Source organism: Malus domestica, chromosome 11 (genome assembly GCF_042453785.1).
Source record: "Malus domestica chromosome 11, GDT2T_hap1".
In the NCBI taxonomy this organism is placed as follows: Eukaryota; Viridiplantae; Streptophyta; class Magnoliopsida; order Rosales; family Rosaceae; genus Malus; species Malus domestica.
Window position 1 is genome coordinate 10,266,724 of NC_091671.1, and position 15,464 is coordinate 10,282,187.

Here is a 15,464-nt window from a genome sequence, read left to right on the forward strand (position 1 = left end):
CCGCTCCACTCTAACGACACCGATACTGTTCTCAACTTTACCACCTGCCCAATCCGTCAAGTATGTGATTTTACCATAAAAAAATCTCGGTATTAGTTAGAGTAGGGTATTACTATTTAAACCCACTGAGTTTCTTTGAATCCACCGATGTGGGACTTTTAGCACTTACTATATAGCCATTGCAATATGTGTGTGTGTGTGTGTGTGTGTGTGTGTGTGTGTTAACTGCTTGGACACATGCAGAGAAGAACTTTAGCTCTTCTGTGGCCACCAGCAGAAGAACGTTATTCCGGAAAGAATATTGAAAATCTAATTAAGATCTTTTATGGATATACCGGTTTTCTTAGTTTCTGCTGACACATGGGTACGGTTAGTGGTCCATAACAAAACCCCAAAAAAATTCATTTCTAATATCTCACAATGAAAATTATTCCTTTTATTTTTTTTTAGTATGTCGATATTTTTACACTAAGACCATCTCCAATGATGACCTAAAACCTAAAAACATTTAGCCCAGAAAATTTAGGTTTTAGCCTAGAAACAGTTTTTCTACTCCAACCATTCTGACTTAAAATTTTAGCCCATAATTATCAAAGAATGACTTACGGCTATTTTTTTAAATTAACTTTTTTTTAAAAAAAAAATTTATGTAGACTATCCTAAATTAATTTTATGAATATTTTAACCTAAAAATATTTAAATTCCGATAAATTTTGAAAAAGCACTGAATCAATACACCGATCATAAACAACACCAACTTCCCTTCGACCGGTGTTGGAGTTTTCGTGGAACTTATCAACGATTTTACCCCACAAAACCTTTCTATTTTGATTGGTGCCGACGGCACCATCTTCGCTAACAGAAATCCATGCCAAATATAAAGCAATATCTTCGTCAAAGGTCCAATTACGACCTCTAACATGCTCTTTTGCCATCTTGAAAATTTTGGAAATGAGAAGAAATGGTAGAAAGAAAAATTGGAAGAATTGTAGGAGAAAAGTTAGTTTTGTGTGGATGTTTGAACAAACACATAGGTATTTATAGAGTTTTTGGTTGAATTTTAAGTTAAATAATTTTTTTTTAAATTATCTTACCTGTTGGATTTAAATTTGGACCGTTAGATCTTTTTTTTTACCGTTAGATTTGATTATATTTGATCTAAGCCGTTAGATTCAATAAATATATAAATATAAAAAAAAAATTGAACGTGGACCGTTGGATTAACCAACGGTCCAATTAAAGTGGCCGTTGGATGAACAAAAGTAGCCGTTGGGATACAGTAACCATGACAGCAAAGGGGACCAACCCACGTGGGTGGGCCTTCGGCTAGAAGAAAGAGGGCGCGTGAGGCGAGTTGGGTTTTGGGGTGTGGGCTTCACAGCCCACTTTTCACTCTCATCCGTGGGTCACATTTTATTTTGTGGGCTAAATTGTGGCTGGTATTTGCCTTTCTTTTAGGTTTGGTTTAGGTTTTGGGTTGGAGTGGGTTTTTGGGGGGGGGGGGGGGAAGAGGAATTTTAGGTTATAAGCCACCATTGGAGATGGTCTAAGGGAAGGAAAAGTTCGGCTAAGCCACATAATAGGCAGCCTAATTTGGTATTGAATTCGCCATCTATGAGATTCGAACCTAAGGCCTCTCACTTTCAAGTGAAGAGGAATACAACCAGACCATAGTACTGAGTGACCTCTACTTTTAATATACCATAATTATAGAAGCTTATTCATTTAAATCCAATCCTTATTGTGTTATAGTCAATATAAGGCAGTACTTAGGGTTTAGGAGTGGTTTAGGGTTTATGGTTTATGGGTGGTTTAGGGTAGTTTGAAATCAAGGAATAAACAATAGAAATGTGAAAACAACGTAATTCCTTCTGTCCAGCCTTCAACCAAAAAGGAGAAGTGAAAAGTAGTAGGCCTGTATAGCAAAATTTTCTCCTTTGAGTTACACAGTTAACTTCTCCTGTGAAAAACCAAACAGACGCATTAATTTGCCACCAAACTTAACAACTCTTCGGCCAAATTGTGATTTCATTAAAATCCTATCCCTCATTTTGCGTTATTAGCCGAATTTCCTGGTGTGATGACCGATGAACCACAAATGTGAAAGAAAGCCGCTGAACTGCTAGTTGTTGCAGCTGTTGCTTGGTCTATTTTTCTTCTTTAAGAACTTTTTCAGCTTGAATTTCGAGACAGAGATTTCGGTTCAATTACCAAACCGAAACCAGCCCTGATTTACAACGCTACATTTGGTATATTTGTATTTATAGCTAAATTTTATATCATATTTTTTAGTTTTATTTATACTTATTTTCTAATTTGCATCCATTTTATAGTAATTTTCATTTTAGCTTTTATTTGTACCCATATATTTAATTTCTTTCTGCACCCACTCATCAATTTCGTCCGTAGCTGCCAGATACGGAGTACGATTTGAGTTTTGAGTTGGATTTGGTTTGGGTACGAAATGCGCTAGTAACCTGTAAATATCATTAACCAAAGAGTATATATAGACAGTACCATATTCAGTTTATTCGTTCTAAATTCGCAATGTTGAACCTTTCTTCTCTCCTGTGCAATTCATACCCGACCCACTCTCTTCCCCTCGATAAGCTCTCCTTAATCTCACTTTCCCTTTTTTCTCTCTCTCTCTCTCCTTTCTTCTCCTTCCTCGACAACCACAAGGACCACGACAGTGGTAAACTCATTCTGACTTTCCCTCCCTCTCTCTCTCTCTCTCTCTCTCTCCTTTTTTTTTCTCCTTCCCTAACCTCTTCTTTCCTCTCCTTTCTCGTCAACCTCAACCACGACAACGACAAATTTACCACCGATTTTACAGTGACCAAATGCGTTTTTCTTTTCTTTATTTTTTTTCTAATCTGATTAGAGATCTAGATGAACCATCGAATCGCCAAAGTATTGGTTCGTACGTACCGATACAAAATTCGGACCCTATATTACCCCAGCAACCATGATTTCGTCCTTACCATCCATCTTTGCCAAATTTTTTGTTAATTTGCTGACATGCCACTTTGTGGGATCCATAATTCTAGTAACACATTGACACACGAACTAAATAAACAAAGTAAAAGTAACATCTAAAAGTTTTTAAACAATAAGAAAAACTAAAGAATAAATAGAAATAAGATTAAAAAAAATTATAATATATGTTGTCATTCTCAACAACCCGAACCAGCCACCTCCACCTCCACCTCACATCACAGTCGGACCCAGCTACCTCAACCACATCGCGGATTCCCGATTAAAACTCATTCACTAAATGCCAACGGTGGCAAATCTGATCTAAAAACTTGCAAGTGCCAGTGTCAGATAGGGACTCTGAGAGCAAGTTCATCCTTAAGGACTTTGCGCCAGCACCCAGCGCATTTATTCACTCAAGTGAACAGTGATAGACTGGAGTGAACAGTAATAAGCCAAAGCATCTCCACCCCTAAAAAAATGCGCTGGCACCCAGCGCATTTATTTGGTGTGTTTTTTTTTTTAGTTTATTTCGAATAAGATTTTTAACCAATTTCGGATAAAATTTCAAATAAACTTTAAAAAAAATACACACTAAAATAAAATTACATACTCATCAAATAAACTTAAAAAAAAACACACTAAAATAAAATTACATAAACTCATCAAATAAACTATAAAAACAAACACACTAAAATGAAATTACATAAACTCATCAAATACTCTTTATTCTTCAACCACAAGCTTTTTGGTATTTTTTTTCACACAAAAAGTATATGAAAGCTTTGGTAGAAAGTGTAGAAAATATTGAAATGTGGTGTAAGGTGGAAGATGAGGGTTAGGTATTTATAGAAAAAAAAATTTTAATTTTCTGTATTTTTTAATAATTTTTCTGTATTTTTTAATAAATTTTAATTTAGTTAATTAACGTGGACCGTTGATCTATGATCGAACGGTCCATTTTAAAAGTCAAATTTAAATTTTTTTTACCGTTGGAAATCCAACGGTCTAGAAAAACTAGCCGTTGGAAATCCAACGGCTATGAGCATGCCGCGTCACTCCGGAGCACAAGTGGGCTGACAGCCCTCTGCAAGCTTGTCGGCTACTCGCCCTGGGCGCGAGTGTCGTGCACGCGCCAACCAAATAGGCCGGCTCTTGGGTCTGTCAAAATTGGGCTGGTCTGTTGCCTGGCATGGACTGGGTGTCAGGCAACTTTGTGGGCTGGAGCAAATTGACTGAGAGCAGTCTGTTTTATGGGCTGGGTCCTGGGCAAAGCAAGCCCCGGTAGATTGCTCTGAGGGAACACCATTCATAAGGGCTAATTCGCAAGGGCTAATGACATGACCGCATAAATTAAAGAGCTCCACCACTCTACATCCATGTCGACCTAAACATCTAGACACCCTTAATTAAATCAACTCGAGTCTACGTCAAAGGGTGACATATCCTCGCAACTTGTCGACATTTCATTCGCATGGACCAGATTCATTGTAAATTTGTGTCTTCAAGGCTCTAAAAATACCGAGAGGAACATATCTACCACGATCAACGGTAAATTCATCACATCAACCCCCCAAACTGGGGCCGACAGATTTGAAGATCCAACTCGATCATTTAAGTTGGGAAAATAAATCCCCAAGAAGACTTGAGGTGAGACAAATCCTTGACCGAGTCTAGCATCGAAAGGCTAGGAGAGAAAGCTCGATCTCTGCATATAATGGGAGGAGTGACTAGGTTTAGGGTTGGTTTGGTATTGATGTATTTTGAAAAAAAAATTGTTTTTGTTGTACTGTGAGAATAAGCAGCTGTGAAATAAAGCAGCAGAGTGTTTTGTAAACTTTTTTGTAAAAGTGCTTTTGAAAAAAAAATAGTATTATAGTGTGTAGTAAACTTTTATGTAAAACAGATATGAAAAAAGCCGGTTTTTCAAAGCTAGGTTTTGCAGCTTCCTGTTTTTGGCTTTTTTTTACCCAACACTGTGAAAAAAAGCTGAAGCTGAATGTTTACCAAACACAAAAAAGTTGCCATCTTTTTTGTATACCAGTTTTTTTTTCAGAATTACCTCAGTACCAAACCAGGGCTTAGAACTTGTTTGAATGTGCTTTTAAAATGACTGAAAGCATTTTTGGTGAAAATATTTTTAGAATCAATCTTTAGTAAAAATGCAAGTGGACCCTGAAAAAGCACTTCAAGTGCTTTTGAGACCTAAAACAATTTTCTTTAAAAGCACTTTCAGTCATTTTAAAAGTACATTCAAACAAGCCCTTATTTTCTTAGCTAAATTGGTTTCAAAGGAGCAGGAAAAATAATGAAATAGTGTGAACTTCTATTAAACTCCAAAATAGTTATCATACCTCTCTCCGTCTCTCTTCGCCTTTTTCATTTTTTGGACAGTGAACGGTGCCCTATTTTAGAGTGGTACTAACATGAGAGAATTATGATAACTTATAGATTCAAGACGTACTGAATGAAGAAATTGACAACAACTTCCAAAAATAAAATTCAAGTTGAAAAGTATAAGATGGATTACTAATTAATGAAAGAAAGGTATCCATTCTAATCCCCCAAAAATAGTAGGCGGTTGGTGGTTGGTCCTCTACGCCGTCCTTGCGGCAGCGAGGAGGGCCTCTCTAAGAATATCTCCAATAGACATGTCAAAAGACAAAGATGAAATATTAATTTGATGGTTTATAAGGTAATGTCAAACTTCCTCTTTTGGATCCAACCCACATGCATTTTGTTTGACCATGTTTGACAATAAAAACAAAGATATTATCTTCAGTTGACGAAGAAAAGAGGAGTGCATGGTGTATACATCTCCGAGTGACAACAACAACTTCCTAACATACAAACCTGGTAAGCCTAACGGACCAAGACATTGGATTGGTCAATGGGCCTGCCTGACTCGATCCAGGCCTGATAAAAAAGCCCAAAAGTTTTATCTTGGGCCCTAAAATTTTAAAACCCAGCTGGCCAAGCCCATCTGGACCATAGAGCAAGTTAGCAACCATCCTCGCCAGTTGCTTGCAAGCGTTGGCTTCTCAAAGTTCTCAGAATCCCAGAAGACTTTCATCGACATTGGTCTGCGCTTGCTATTCCAATGGAGAAAGCAGAGATTGAAACGATCACTAAGCCTTACAGGCTGCTGCTCGCATGCCCATCTGGTCTTTCACCCTCGCAGGTTCTTCAACTCTTCGTTTCCATCATTCACTTGATTTGTATGATTAACAAAGCCATACTTCAATGGTAATCTTTTCAAATGCATATGATTTACAAACCTGATGAAAGTTTTGTTTTGTTGGTTTATAGATTTCTGTGGTTTTTGATGGAGTTTATGATCGAATTCCCCACCCAGACATCAACTTGGAGAATTCTATCTCTGAGGTGATCTTTTGATTGTGTAATTATGTATATGTGTGGTCAGTAAGCTGCATTTTCTATATTTATGTTCATTTATGTATTTATTGTGTATTGGGTTTCTTTATTTTTATTTTTACAATTGATAGGTGAGAGAGTTGTAAATTTAAGGAGAAATGAAACAGTCCAGTGTGTTATGGGTTGCATTTTGGGGAGCCCAGTTCTGGTAGGAATTAGATGAGCTTGTTTGTTCCATTACAAAATCTACTTGGAGTATCTGCAAATTAGGATCCTGGGTTGAGTTTATTTTCTTGAATACGCAAGCGTCTTTCGGTGGTTTTTTCATCACAAGCTTGGTTTTCTGATTTGTGTTCACTCACATTTCTATACTGTATGGCTAAGCTGTTTTATTTTGTTTTTATAGATATGGGATCAAAGGGTCCAGAAAAATCCATCACTGTACAATGGGACAAAGTTCAGGGTATGTGGATCGTCTTTGACAATGAAACTTATGTAGTATGATGGCAGGATCATTTAGTTTCTTCCTGACAAGTATCCCTCTGTCTGAAATTGTAACCCGTAGTTTCATTTGATTTTTGATATTCATGTAATGTACTGATCTAGTGTACATTGTTGATAATCATACAGTATGGACAACATGTATGGAATGGTGGAGGTGGATCCAACCAAGAGCCTCATGTGTGCCTCAACCTTGGTCTGACAGATTATAGGTCTCTTTCTCTCAATCAAACAAACAAAATGATCGGCATATATACTGTCTAAATCTGATTCTTTAATGCAACATTCTTAGATTTATGCACTTATTCACAGTTATTACCTCTTCTAAAAATAAAAAAAATAAAAAAAATAAATATTGACAGTGGATAGCATTTTAAGTAATTTAGCTTATTTATAGAGTTTCATGAAGAGATGGTTTCTTGAACAAAGTGGAAATGTTTTTTGTTCTGTCTTGGCAGATTCTAATTCCATGATACTTGATAAGCGAAATTAGTTTGTAATTGGTTCTTTCCGCCTATGAAACTAGGAAAACAAGAAACAAATTACAATCGGATGCCACTTTTTAAAAGGATATACAATCAGCCTTTTATTTTGCCGGTTTTAAATCAGTTACCTACTTGCTTTGCAGGACTTTTGTGGGCACAAACTTAAATCCTTTGTGGGAAAGATTCCTGGTTCGATCAGAAGGTATTACTGCAGGAATTAGTACATTTTTCTCAATGAGCTTCCATTATTTTTCTCATTTTTGTCTTTCGCACACCCACAAACTTGAGTCCCTGATCATCTTTAATATTTTCTCCTGTTGGAATCCTGAGCATTTGGTAAAATTAATGATAATGAAGCCTTACAATGGGTAAATTCAACTCAGAAGGCATATAATTATTCACTTGGTTCGTAAATTTCTTTGACGTTTATAGCTTTGCTTGTCTGTAGATGATGCCATACGTTGTCAACACACCTCAAGTCCATTGGGTAATGGTGCTATTGTGGAGACATCTGACAAGAAAATACTAGTGTTGCAAAGAAGTAACAATGTCGGGGAGTTTCCCGGACACTTTGTATTCCCAGGAGGCCATCCAGAGGTATCATAACTGAAACAAAAATAGTTTGCGACCACATTTTTAGCTGCATTGTGAGATTTCATCGTTGCCTATATATGCTTGCCACACATTATCTAGATCATTTCTAACTTTTTTTTCATCCTTGTAGTAATGATAAGAAGGTTATTCTATTGCTTTATCCTTTGGGTTTTCTCGACCTCTAATTCCATAATGTTTGATGATTAACAGCCCCACGAAGTTGGAATAATATCCCATCACCATAAAGACGTGACAGACTCCAAAGCTATTAATAACAAAGTTTCTCAGGAGATGTTTGAGAGCATTGTTCGTGAGGTAGTTGAAGAAATCGGAGTACCTTCAGCTTCCCTTGTAAGTACATCTGTATGTTTGTTTCCTAATTGTTCATTACACATTTTATGCGTCTTTCCCGCTCACGATGAGTTTTATTTACTGTATTGGTGATGTGGAACAGAAGTGGTGGCTGCCCTAAATTAAAGGGTGTTTAAGTCTGTTACTCTCTAGGGTTTTAGTATTTTAGTATCTGGTTTTAGTTATTTGATTTCCTACCTTTACGAGGATTAAGATTACTTCCAGTTTCATTGGGATTAGATTTAGTTTCCTAATATCCCTTGTAATTCCAATAGTTGTATGGGATTATTTTGTTGAGATGACAAAATTCTTGGTGAGAGGCCAAGAACGGGTGTGACGCCCCTGGAGCGATTCTAGTTATCTTTTATGTTTGTTTTAGTTAAAGTTGAACTATCTAAATTATGCTGTCTGCACCAATCGGACTCTCTAGGTTTAAGGCATTTTATTATCCAACGATAATAAACTTTTTCTTTTGATACTACTTAGTAACTCCTCTCCTCTCTGACTAAAAAGTATCTAATGTTACTCATTTGGCCATAATGCAGCATGAGCAAGTTTTTATCGGTCTATCCCGCAGGGAGCTTAATGTGAGACCAACTGCATTTTTCTTCATGAAATGCAGTCTCAGCTCAAAGGAGATTCCAAAACTGTATTCTAGTGCCCAAGACAGCTTTGAATCAACTCAGCTCTTTACAGTTCCAATGGTAAGTTCAAACTTTTATCGGACAGAGATGCACCATCATGTATGTATTTTCTAAACAATTGTTTGCATTAGAACTCTTTCGTTTACTTATTTGTTAATATTCAATTCACGGTCAATGATGGTAGAAGAATGGCAAGAGGTAATTGTGCGGTAATGTTGTTTGCGAGCTATGGTGATACTGTTTGAAACATGGTTGAATAGTGATGCAAACTTATGGGGACTTTGTGACGAGACACTAATCTTCCTCATTAACAGCAAAACAAGTTGAGATGAATAACAATGCCTTGCTTTTTGTGAAGCAAATTACAATAGACCACTCATGAATCTCAACTTCCGTTTTGAGTTTCAATGCAAATCTCATGAAATTTTCTTTATACCAGATTGAATTAGAGAACATGGCGTCGAAAATGCCAGGCTGCCATGAAGGTGGATTCGCGTTGTATAAGATGATGGTTGAAGCCGTGAAGAATGTTTGATGGAAGATCTGCTCATATCTCTCAGTCGTTAGTGTCTCGGCAGCTTTCAGTAACACTTCTAAGGCTCGGACTCCCTTTCTTTGTTATTAGCGATTCGGTACAAAAACAGATAACCTTGCTTGTTGTACTCAGTTTCATACATATGCTTGTAAAACATGATTTATTTTTAATCACAGTTAATTTGAATTACAGTCGCAGTTAATTTGAATTACAGTTACTTGTCATCAACTTGTTATCACCAATAGTGGTAAACATATTTTACAATCTGTGATATATGGTTTTATTTTAATTGGTTAAATTGCAGCAACGGTCCCTTTTCATTTGGATTTTCGCTTTCGTCCTTGTAGTTTTTTTGTTGCATTTTGTAGTGAAACCGAATGAAACCACGAGACGAACGTGCAACAAAGAAATACTGCAAAATCGAAAGTGAAAATCCGAGCAAACTATAGGATGGATAATTCTTATGAGGGATTCATGCCGATAATTTTTCCCGGTTACAATTCGTGTTGGATTTAAGTACATTGGTAAAAGCTTCCGTCAGATGATCTGTGTTTTTACTGCGATTTACCTCTGAGACTTTAGCAGCAAGGTAAAAACTAAAAAGTGCCCATTTCTGGAGAGTAGGTGCCTAGGTGGAGTCCATGAAGAAGGCTAGGCAAAGGGGTAAGAGTATCTTGTCTTATAATTGCCCTATCACTATTTTTCCCACTTGACCAGATGCATTGTTTATGATCCATTTTTCTGTTGCCTCTTCTCTTCTTTTCGCTTTATGGGTTTGGGTGCATTGCCATTTGGTGTCATTATTAATGAAACAAGGATATGTGGACAAAAAATGTGCACGTTTCTATTGACACAAGACGCTACCGTAGCAGTATGCTCACGTCATGTGTGGTATACATTGTATAGGCTGCTGATCTTTATAATTTATTTTCTTTTCATCCTTTCAATTTTGGCAATGTTTGTCTTGTAATTTTGTTTGGTTTGTGATCAAGTTCAACTATACATAACTGCAAGACTACGGAGACGTTTGATAATTATTTCGTTTTTAATTTTTAGTATTTAATTTTTACTTTTCTGAAAAATGAAAACTTTGGTAATTACTTTTAGTTTTCAAGTTTCAGAAAAATAAAACCTTAAAGACAAAACTAGAAACTCAAGGCCAAGTTTTGAAAACTCAAGAAAGTGGTTTTCATTTTTTGGTTTTGAAGTTTCGTTTTTTCTGAAAAACGAAAGTAGTTACCCAATTTCAGAATTCAAATAAGTAAAAACAAAATAATTATCAAGCGGTCTCAAATATTATCATAATTAAAACATGTATCAAAATAAGTAGATGAAACGACTTGGATATATTAACCGACACATTCTATTTATCGGAGCTTAGAAAAATTTTGCAACCTACACGTGTACATGAACAAAAATTGCAATTGGGCTAATAATCGATCCATATATAAAATTGCAAGGGGAACTTTAACGAAAAGTATCTGGTACTGTTCACTTTAACAAAAAATCACATTTTTACACTAAAAAGTCAATCATGGTACTATTCACTTTACCTTTTATTTTGTCCTTATCATTAAAACTCAAAGTTTTCAAGCCCTTTTCATTAATTTTCCTAATTGCAAGACCTAGAAGCTTTCCAAGTTGCACTGCTTTGACCGGAAAACTGGACACTTCAGTTTAGACCCACAGTAGTGTGTACGAAAAAAGTGCTGATAGACATAAATGACAATGAAAGCAAGCCGTATTTGGTGAGTCAATGATGGCGAAAGCAAAAGACCAAGTCAATACAAATTTTAATAAAAATATAAACCATACGTTATATTACTAGATAAGCATATGATGTTTACGTGCAGCATTTCAAGAAATTTCACTGTAACACAATATCACGTAACATCTTTAATTTGTCTTGTAATATAAGTCAAAGAAAATTGTAGCAATCGTTTTTTAATTTTAACTCAATTGAAGCAATAATTCATCAACTAAAAATATGTGATAATTGGTCCTTAAGTCATGAAAACGTGCAGTTATAATCCATTTCGTCAGGACCGTCAGAACTTCTGTCAAAATGAGTCATATTAAAATATTCATTGCTACAATCGGATTAAATTTGAGGAACCATTTATTCAATTGTGTTTAAGTTGAGGGATTATTTATCTTAATTGGGTGAAAGTTGAGAGACAATTGCTATAATTTTCTTATTTGATTTTTCATATTTTCTCCTTGATTTAGCCTCACGTACGTGGCACGTGACTCATTTTAGCAGAATTTTTAACGAAGTTGAAAATAAAAAGACCATAGTTGCATGTTTTGATGAGTTAAGTAAGAGACCAATAATCACATCTTTTAATTGAAAGAGTATTGCTCTAATTTGATTAAAGTTAAGAAAACATTACTACATTTTCCTTTATAAATAAATAATAACAATATTTATCATGAGCGTTAATTATCAATTAAAAAATATATATGATGTAGCGATGCACAGGCACACCGAAAATTTTCTGTCTTTATATCTCCTCAATGAGAAAGAATGACATCAACATTTTTGGTGCACTAATTATTACACAGATTCCCAAATGGGCACCAATTAGGGGTGAAGGCTGGACTGTTTGGACCAGCACGTGCAAAACACACGTGCGGAAAATTATTCTTCATTGTTCTATATAAAAAAGGGATGGGATATTCACACACCCATTTTTATTTCTCTCACACATTTTTAATTTTCAACCGTCCGATCGGATGAATTGAAGAAGATCAAATGACAAAAATTAACAAGAGGTGTGAAAGAAATAAAAAGGGATGTGTGGATAGCACATCCCATAAAAAATAAAACCACTTATAGCGAGAAATTTCGAATACAATCAGTTCAGAAAGCATTTCAAGCCTCCGAGGGCAAGGAATTATTATACGTTTGTGGTGCAGAACATGCTTGTGAGTTATAAGTGTTCATTAAGGAATATCCAGAAAGACATTTAGAGAATCGGTCTGATTCTATCTCTGTTCGTTCCGTTTGACAAAAAGAAGGATCCCAAAGAATCGATATTTTTTTTAGTTGTTGAATCTTTTTTGATTGATCAATGTGTGATATTCTGAAAACTATATTTTAGTTTTACTAAGTAGCTGAGGTGGTCTGTGATTGGGTTTAGGGGAACAAACAAACACCCAAACAGTGCTTTTCCCTGCGTATAATTATAACATAATCTAGCACAAGATTACATTTATATAAAAATATATTGTATTTTTTTTTCCTTTAATTTTGGCCTTTGTGATTTAAATAAACAATTAATTGGTTATGTATTTACCACCAATTATGCAGCTTTCTGTGCTTCCTTCGATACTAAGTACTTGTATTTTTATTTTCTTTTTCTTTTTAAAAAGGTGGAAAATTATGATTTCTGCTGGCCATCAGTGACTTGTATATTAAAGAGATTCTGCTTCATTTCTTCTTTATTTTTGTATCTCTATGTTATAATTTCTTTGGTTATGGATCATGAGTAGGATTCTTTTCCCTCTTATTCCTATCTATTTTCTTACCCTTCTCGCATATTTTCTTGCATCAACAGTATGGACAACATGTCTGGAATGGTGGAGGTGGATCTAACCAAGAGCCTCACGTGTGCCTCCACCTTGGTCTGACAGATTATAGGTCTCTCTCTCTCTCAATCAAACAAACAAATGATCGGCATATATACTATTGTCTAAATCTGATTCTTCAATGCAACATTTTTAGATTTATGCGCTTATTCACAGTTATTACCTCTTCTAAAAATAAAATAAAATAAAATATTGACGGTGGATAGCATTTTAAGTAATTTAGCTTATTTATACAGTTTCATGAAGAGATGGTTTCTTGAACAAAGTGGAAATGTTTTTTATTCTGTCTTGGCAGATTCTAATTCCATGATACTTGATAAGCGAAATTAGTTTGTAATTGGTTCCTCCTATGAAACTAGGAAAACAAGAAACAAATTACAATCGGATGCCACTTTTTAAAAGGATATACAATCAGCCTTTTATTTTGCTGGTTTTAAATCAGTTACCTACTTGCTTTGCAGGACTTTTGTGGGCACAAACTTAAATCCCTTGTGGGAAAGATTCCTGGTTAGATCAGAAGGTATTACTGCAGGAATTAGTACATTTTTAGCTGCATTGTGAGATTTCATCGTTGCCTATATATGCTTGCCACACATTATCTAGATCATTTCAAACTTTTTTTTTATCCTTGTAAGTACGTGACAGACTCCAAAGCTATTAACAACAAAGTTTCTCAGGAGATGTTTGAGAGCATTGTTCGTGAGGTAGTTGAAGAAATCGGAGTACCTTCAGCTTCCCTTGTAAGTACATCTGTATGTTTGTTTCCTAATTGTCCATTACACATTTTATGCGTCTTTCCTGCTCACGATGAGTTTTATTTACTGTATCGGTGATGTGGAACAGAAGTGGTGGCTGCCCTAAATTAAAGGGTGTCTTAGTCTGTTACTCTCTAGGGTTTTAGTATTTCAGTATCTGGTTTTAGTTATTTGATTTCCTACTTTTATGAGGATTAAGATTACTTCCAGTTTCATTGGGATTAGATTTAGTTTCCAAATATCCCCAGTAATTCCAATAGTTGTATGGGATTATTTTGTTGAGATGACAAAATTCTTGGTGAGAGGCCAAGAACGGGTGTGATTCCCCTGGAGCGATTCCAGTTAACTTTTATGCTTGTTTTAGTTAAAGTTGAACTATCTAAATTCTGCTGTCAATGATGGTAGAATGGCAAGAGGTAATTGTGCGGTAATGTTGTTTGCGAGCTATGGTGATACTGTTTGAAACATGGTTCAATAGTGATGCAAACTTCTGGGGACCTTGTGACGAGACACTAATCTTCCTCATTAACAGCAAAACAAGTTGAGATGAATAACAATGCCTTGCTTTTTGTGATACAATAGACCACTCATGAATCTCAACTTCCGTTTTGAGTTTCAATGCAAATCTCATGAAATTTTCTTTATACCAGATTGAATTAGAGAACATGGCGTCGAAAATGCCAGCCTGTCATGAAGGTGGATTCACATTGTATAAGATGATGGTTGAAGCCGTGAAGAATGTTTGATGGAAGATCTGCTCAAATCTCTCAGCCGTTAGTGTCTCGGCAGCTTTCAGTAACACTTCTAAAGGCTCGGACTCCCTTTCTTCGTTATTAGCTATTCGGTACAAAAACAGATAACCTTGCTTGTTATACTCAGTTTCACACACATGCTTGTAAAACATAATTTGTTTTTAATCACTGTTCATTTGAATTATATACCTGTAATTTGACAATGGTGGCTTATCGTAGCTAATTACAGTTACTTGTCATCAAATTGTAAGTCTCGATTCATAGATCATCCTTGCAAAAATTCAATTTAGTCTGAAACCATTTGCCAATTTAATTATCACGTTGAAATTTCATTATTTCGTAGAGAACAAAGTGTTTGTCAATTATTTCTTTGAACTCAATTAAATGCCACATATATTTCCGATTTGGCAAATATTTTGCAAGGGTGATCTATAAGGTGCAACTCGAAAATAAACGGCTCAGATCGTTAAAGTTCGATGTAGTGCGGACCCAATAGTATATGGTATGTTTTTTAATTGGATTTTCACTTTCGTCCTTCTTGTTTTTTTTTTTTTGTTGCATTTTTGTCACTATAGTTTTATTTTGTTAGCACTGTTAGTCCAGTCCGTCAAATGAGGCACAATTTCTTTCAACTTGGGTTTTTTGAAATGAAAAGATGTGCGCAAAAATGGATGAAAAAATCGACGTAGTTGACGGATTGGGGTGTAGTGAAACCGAATGAAACCACGAGACGAACATGCAACAAAAAAAATTGCAAAATCGAAAGTGAAAATCCGAGCAAACTATAGGAAGGATAATTCTTATGAGGGATTCATGCGGGATAATTTTTCCCGGTTACAATTCATGTTGGATTTAAGTACATTGGTAAAAGCTTCTGTCAGATGATCTGTGTTTTTACTCCGATT

The 15,464-nt window shown here is 35.6% G+C and overlaps 1 protein-coding gene and 1 long non-coding RNA gene across 2 annotated transcripts; both read left to right on the top strand.

Moving 5' to 3' along the window:
* The first annotated feature begins 5,971 nt into the window (after positions 1 to 5,971).
* Positions 5,972 to 9,652, top strand: LOC103447765 (nudix hydrolase 9). The gene is made up of 9 exons (XM_029088446.2): positions 5,972 to 6,157; positions 6,286 to 6,360; positions 6,758 to 6,814; positions 6,982 to 7,064; positions 7,481 to 7,539; positions 7,786 to 7,934; positions 8,142 to 8,282; positions 8,828 to 8,986; positions 9,366 to 9,652. Exons 1-9 carry the CDS (start codon positions 6,077 to 6,079, stop codon positions 9,459 to 9,461), a joined length of 900 nt encoding a protein of 299 aa, XP_028944279.1. The 5' UTR covers positions 5,972 to 6,076; the 3' UTR covers positions 9,462 to 9,652.
* Positions 9,653 to 12,876: 3,224 nt separating this feature from the next.
* LOC139189614 (uncharacterized) lies at positions 12,877 to 14,856 on the top strand. Its single transcript, XR_011573428.1, has 4 exons — positions 12,877 to 13,104; positions 13,514 to 13,572; positions 13,730 to 13,792; positions 14,458 to 14,856. It is a non-coding gene; the product is annotated as an uncharacterized lncRNA (long non-coding RNA).
* The last annotated feature ends 608 nt before the right edge of the window (positions 14,857 to 15,464 follow it).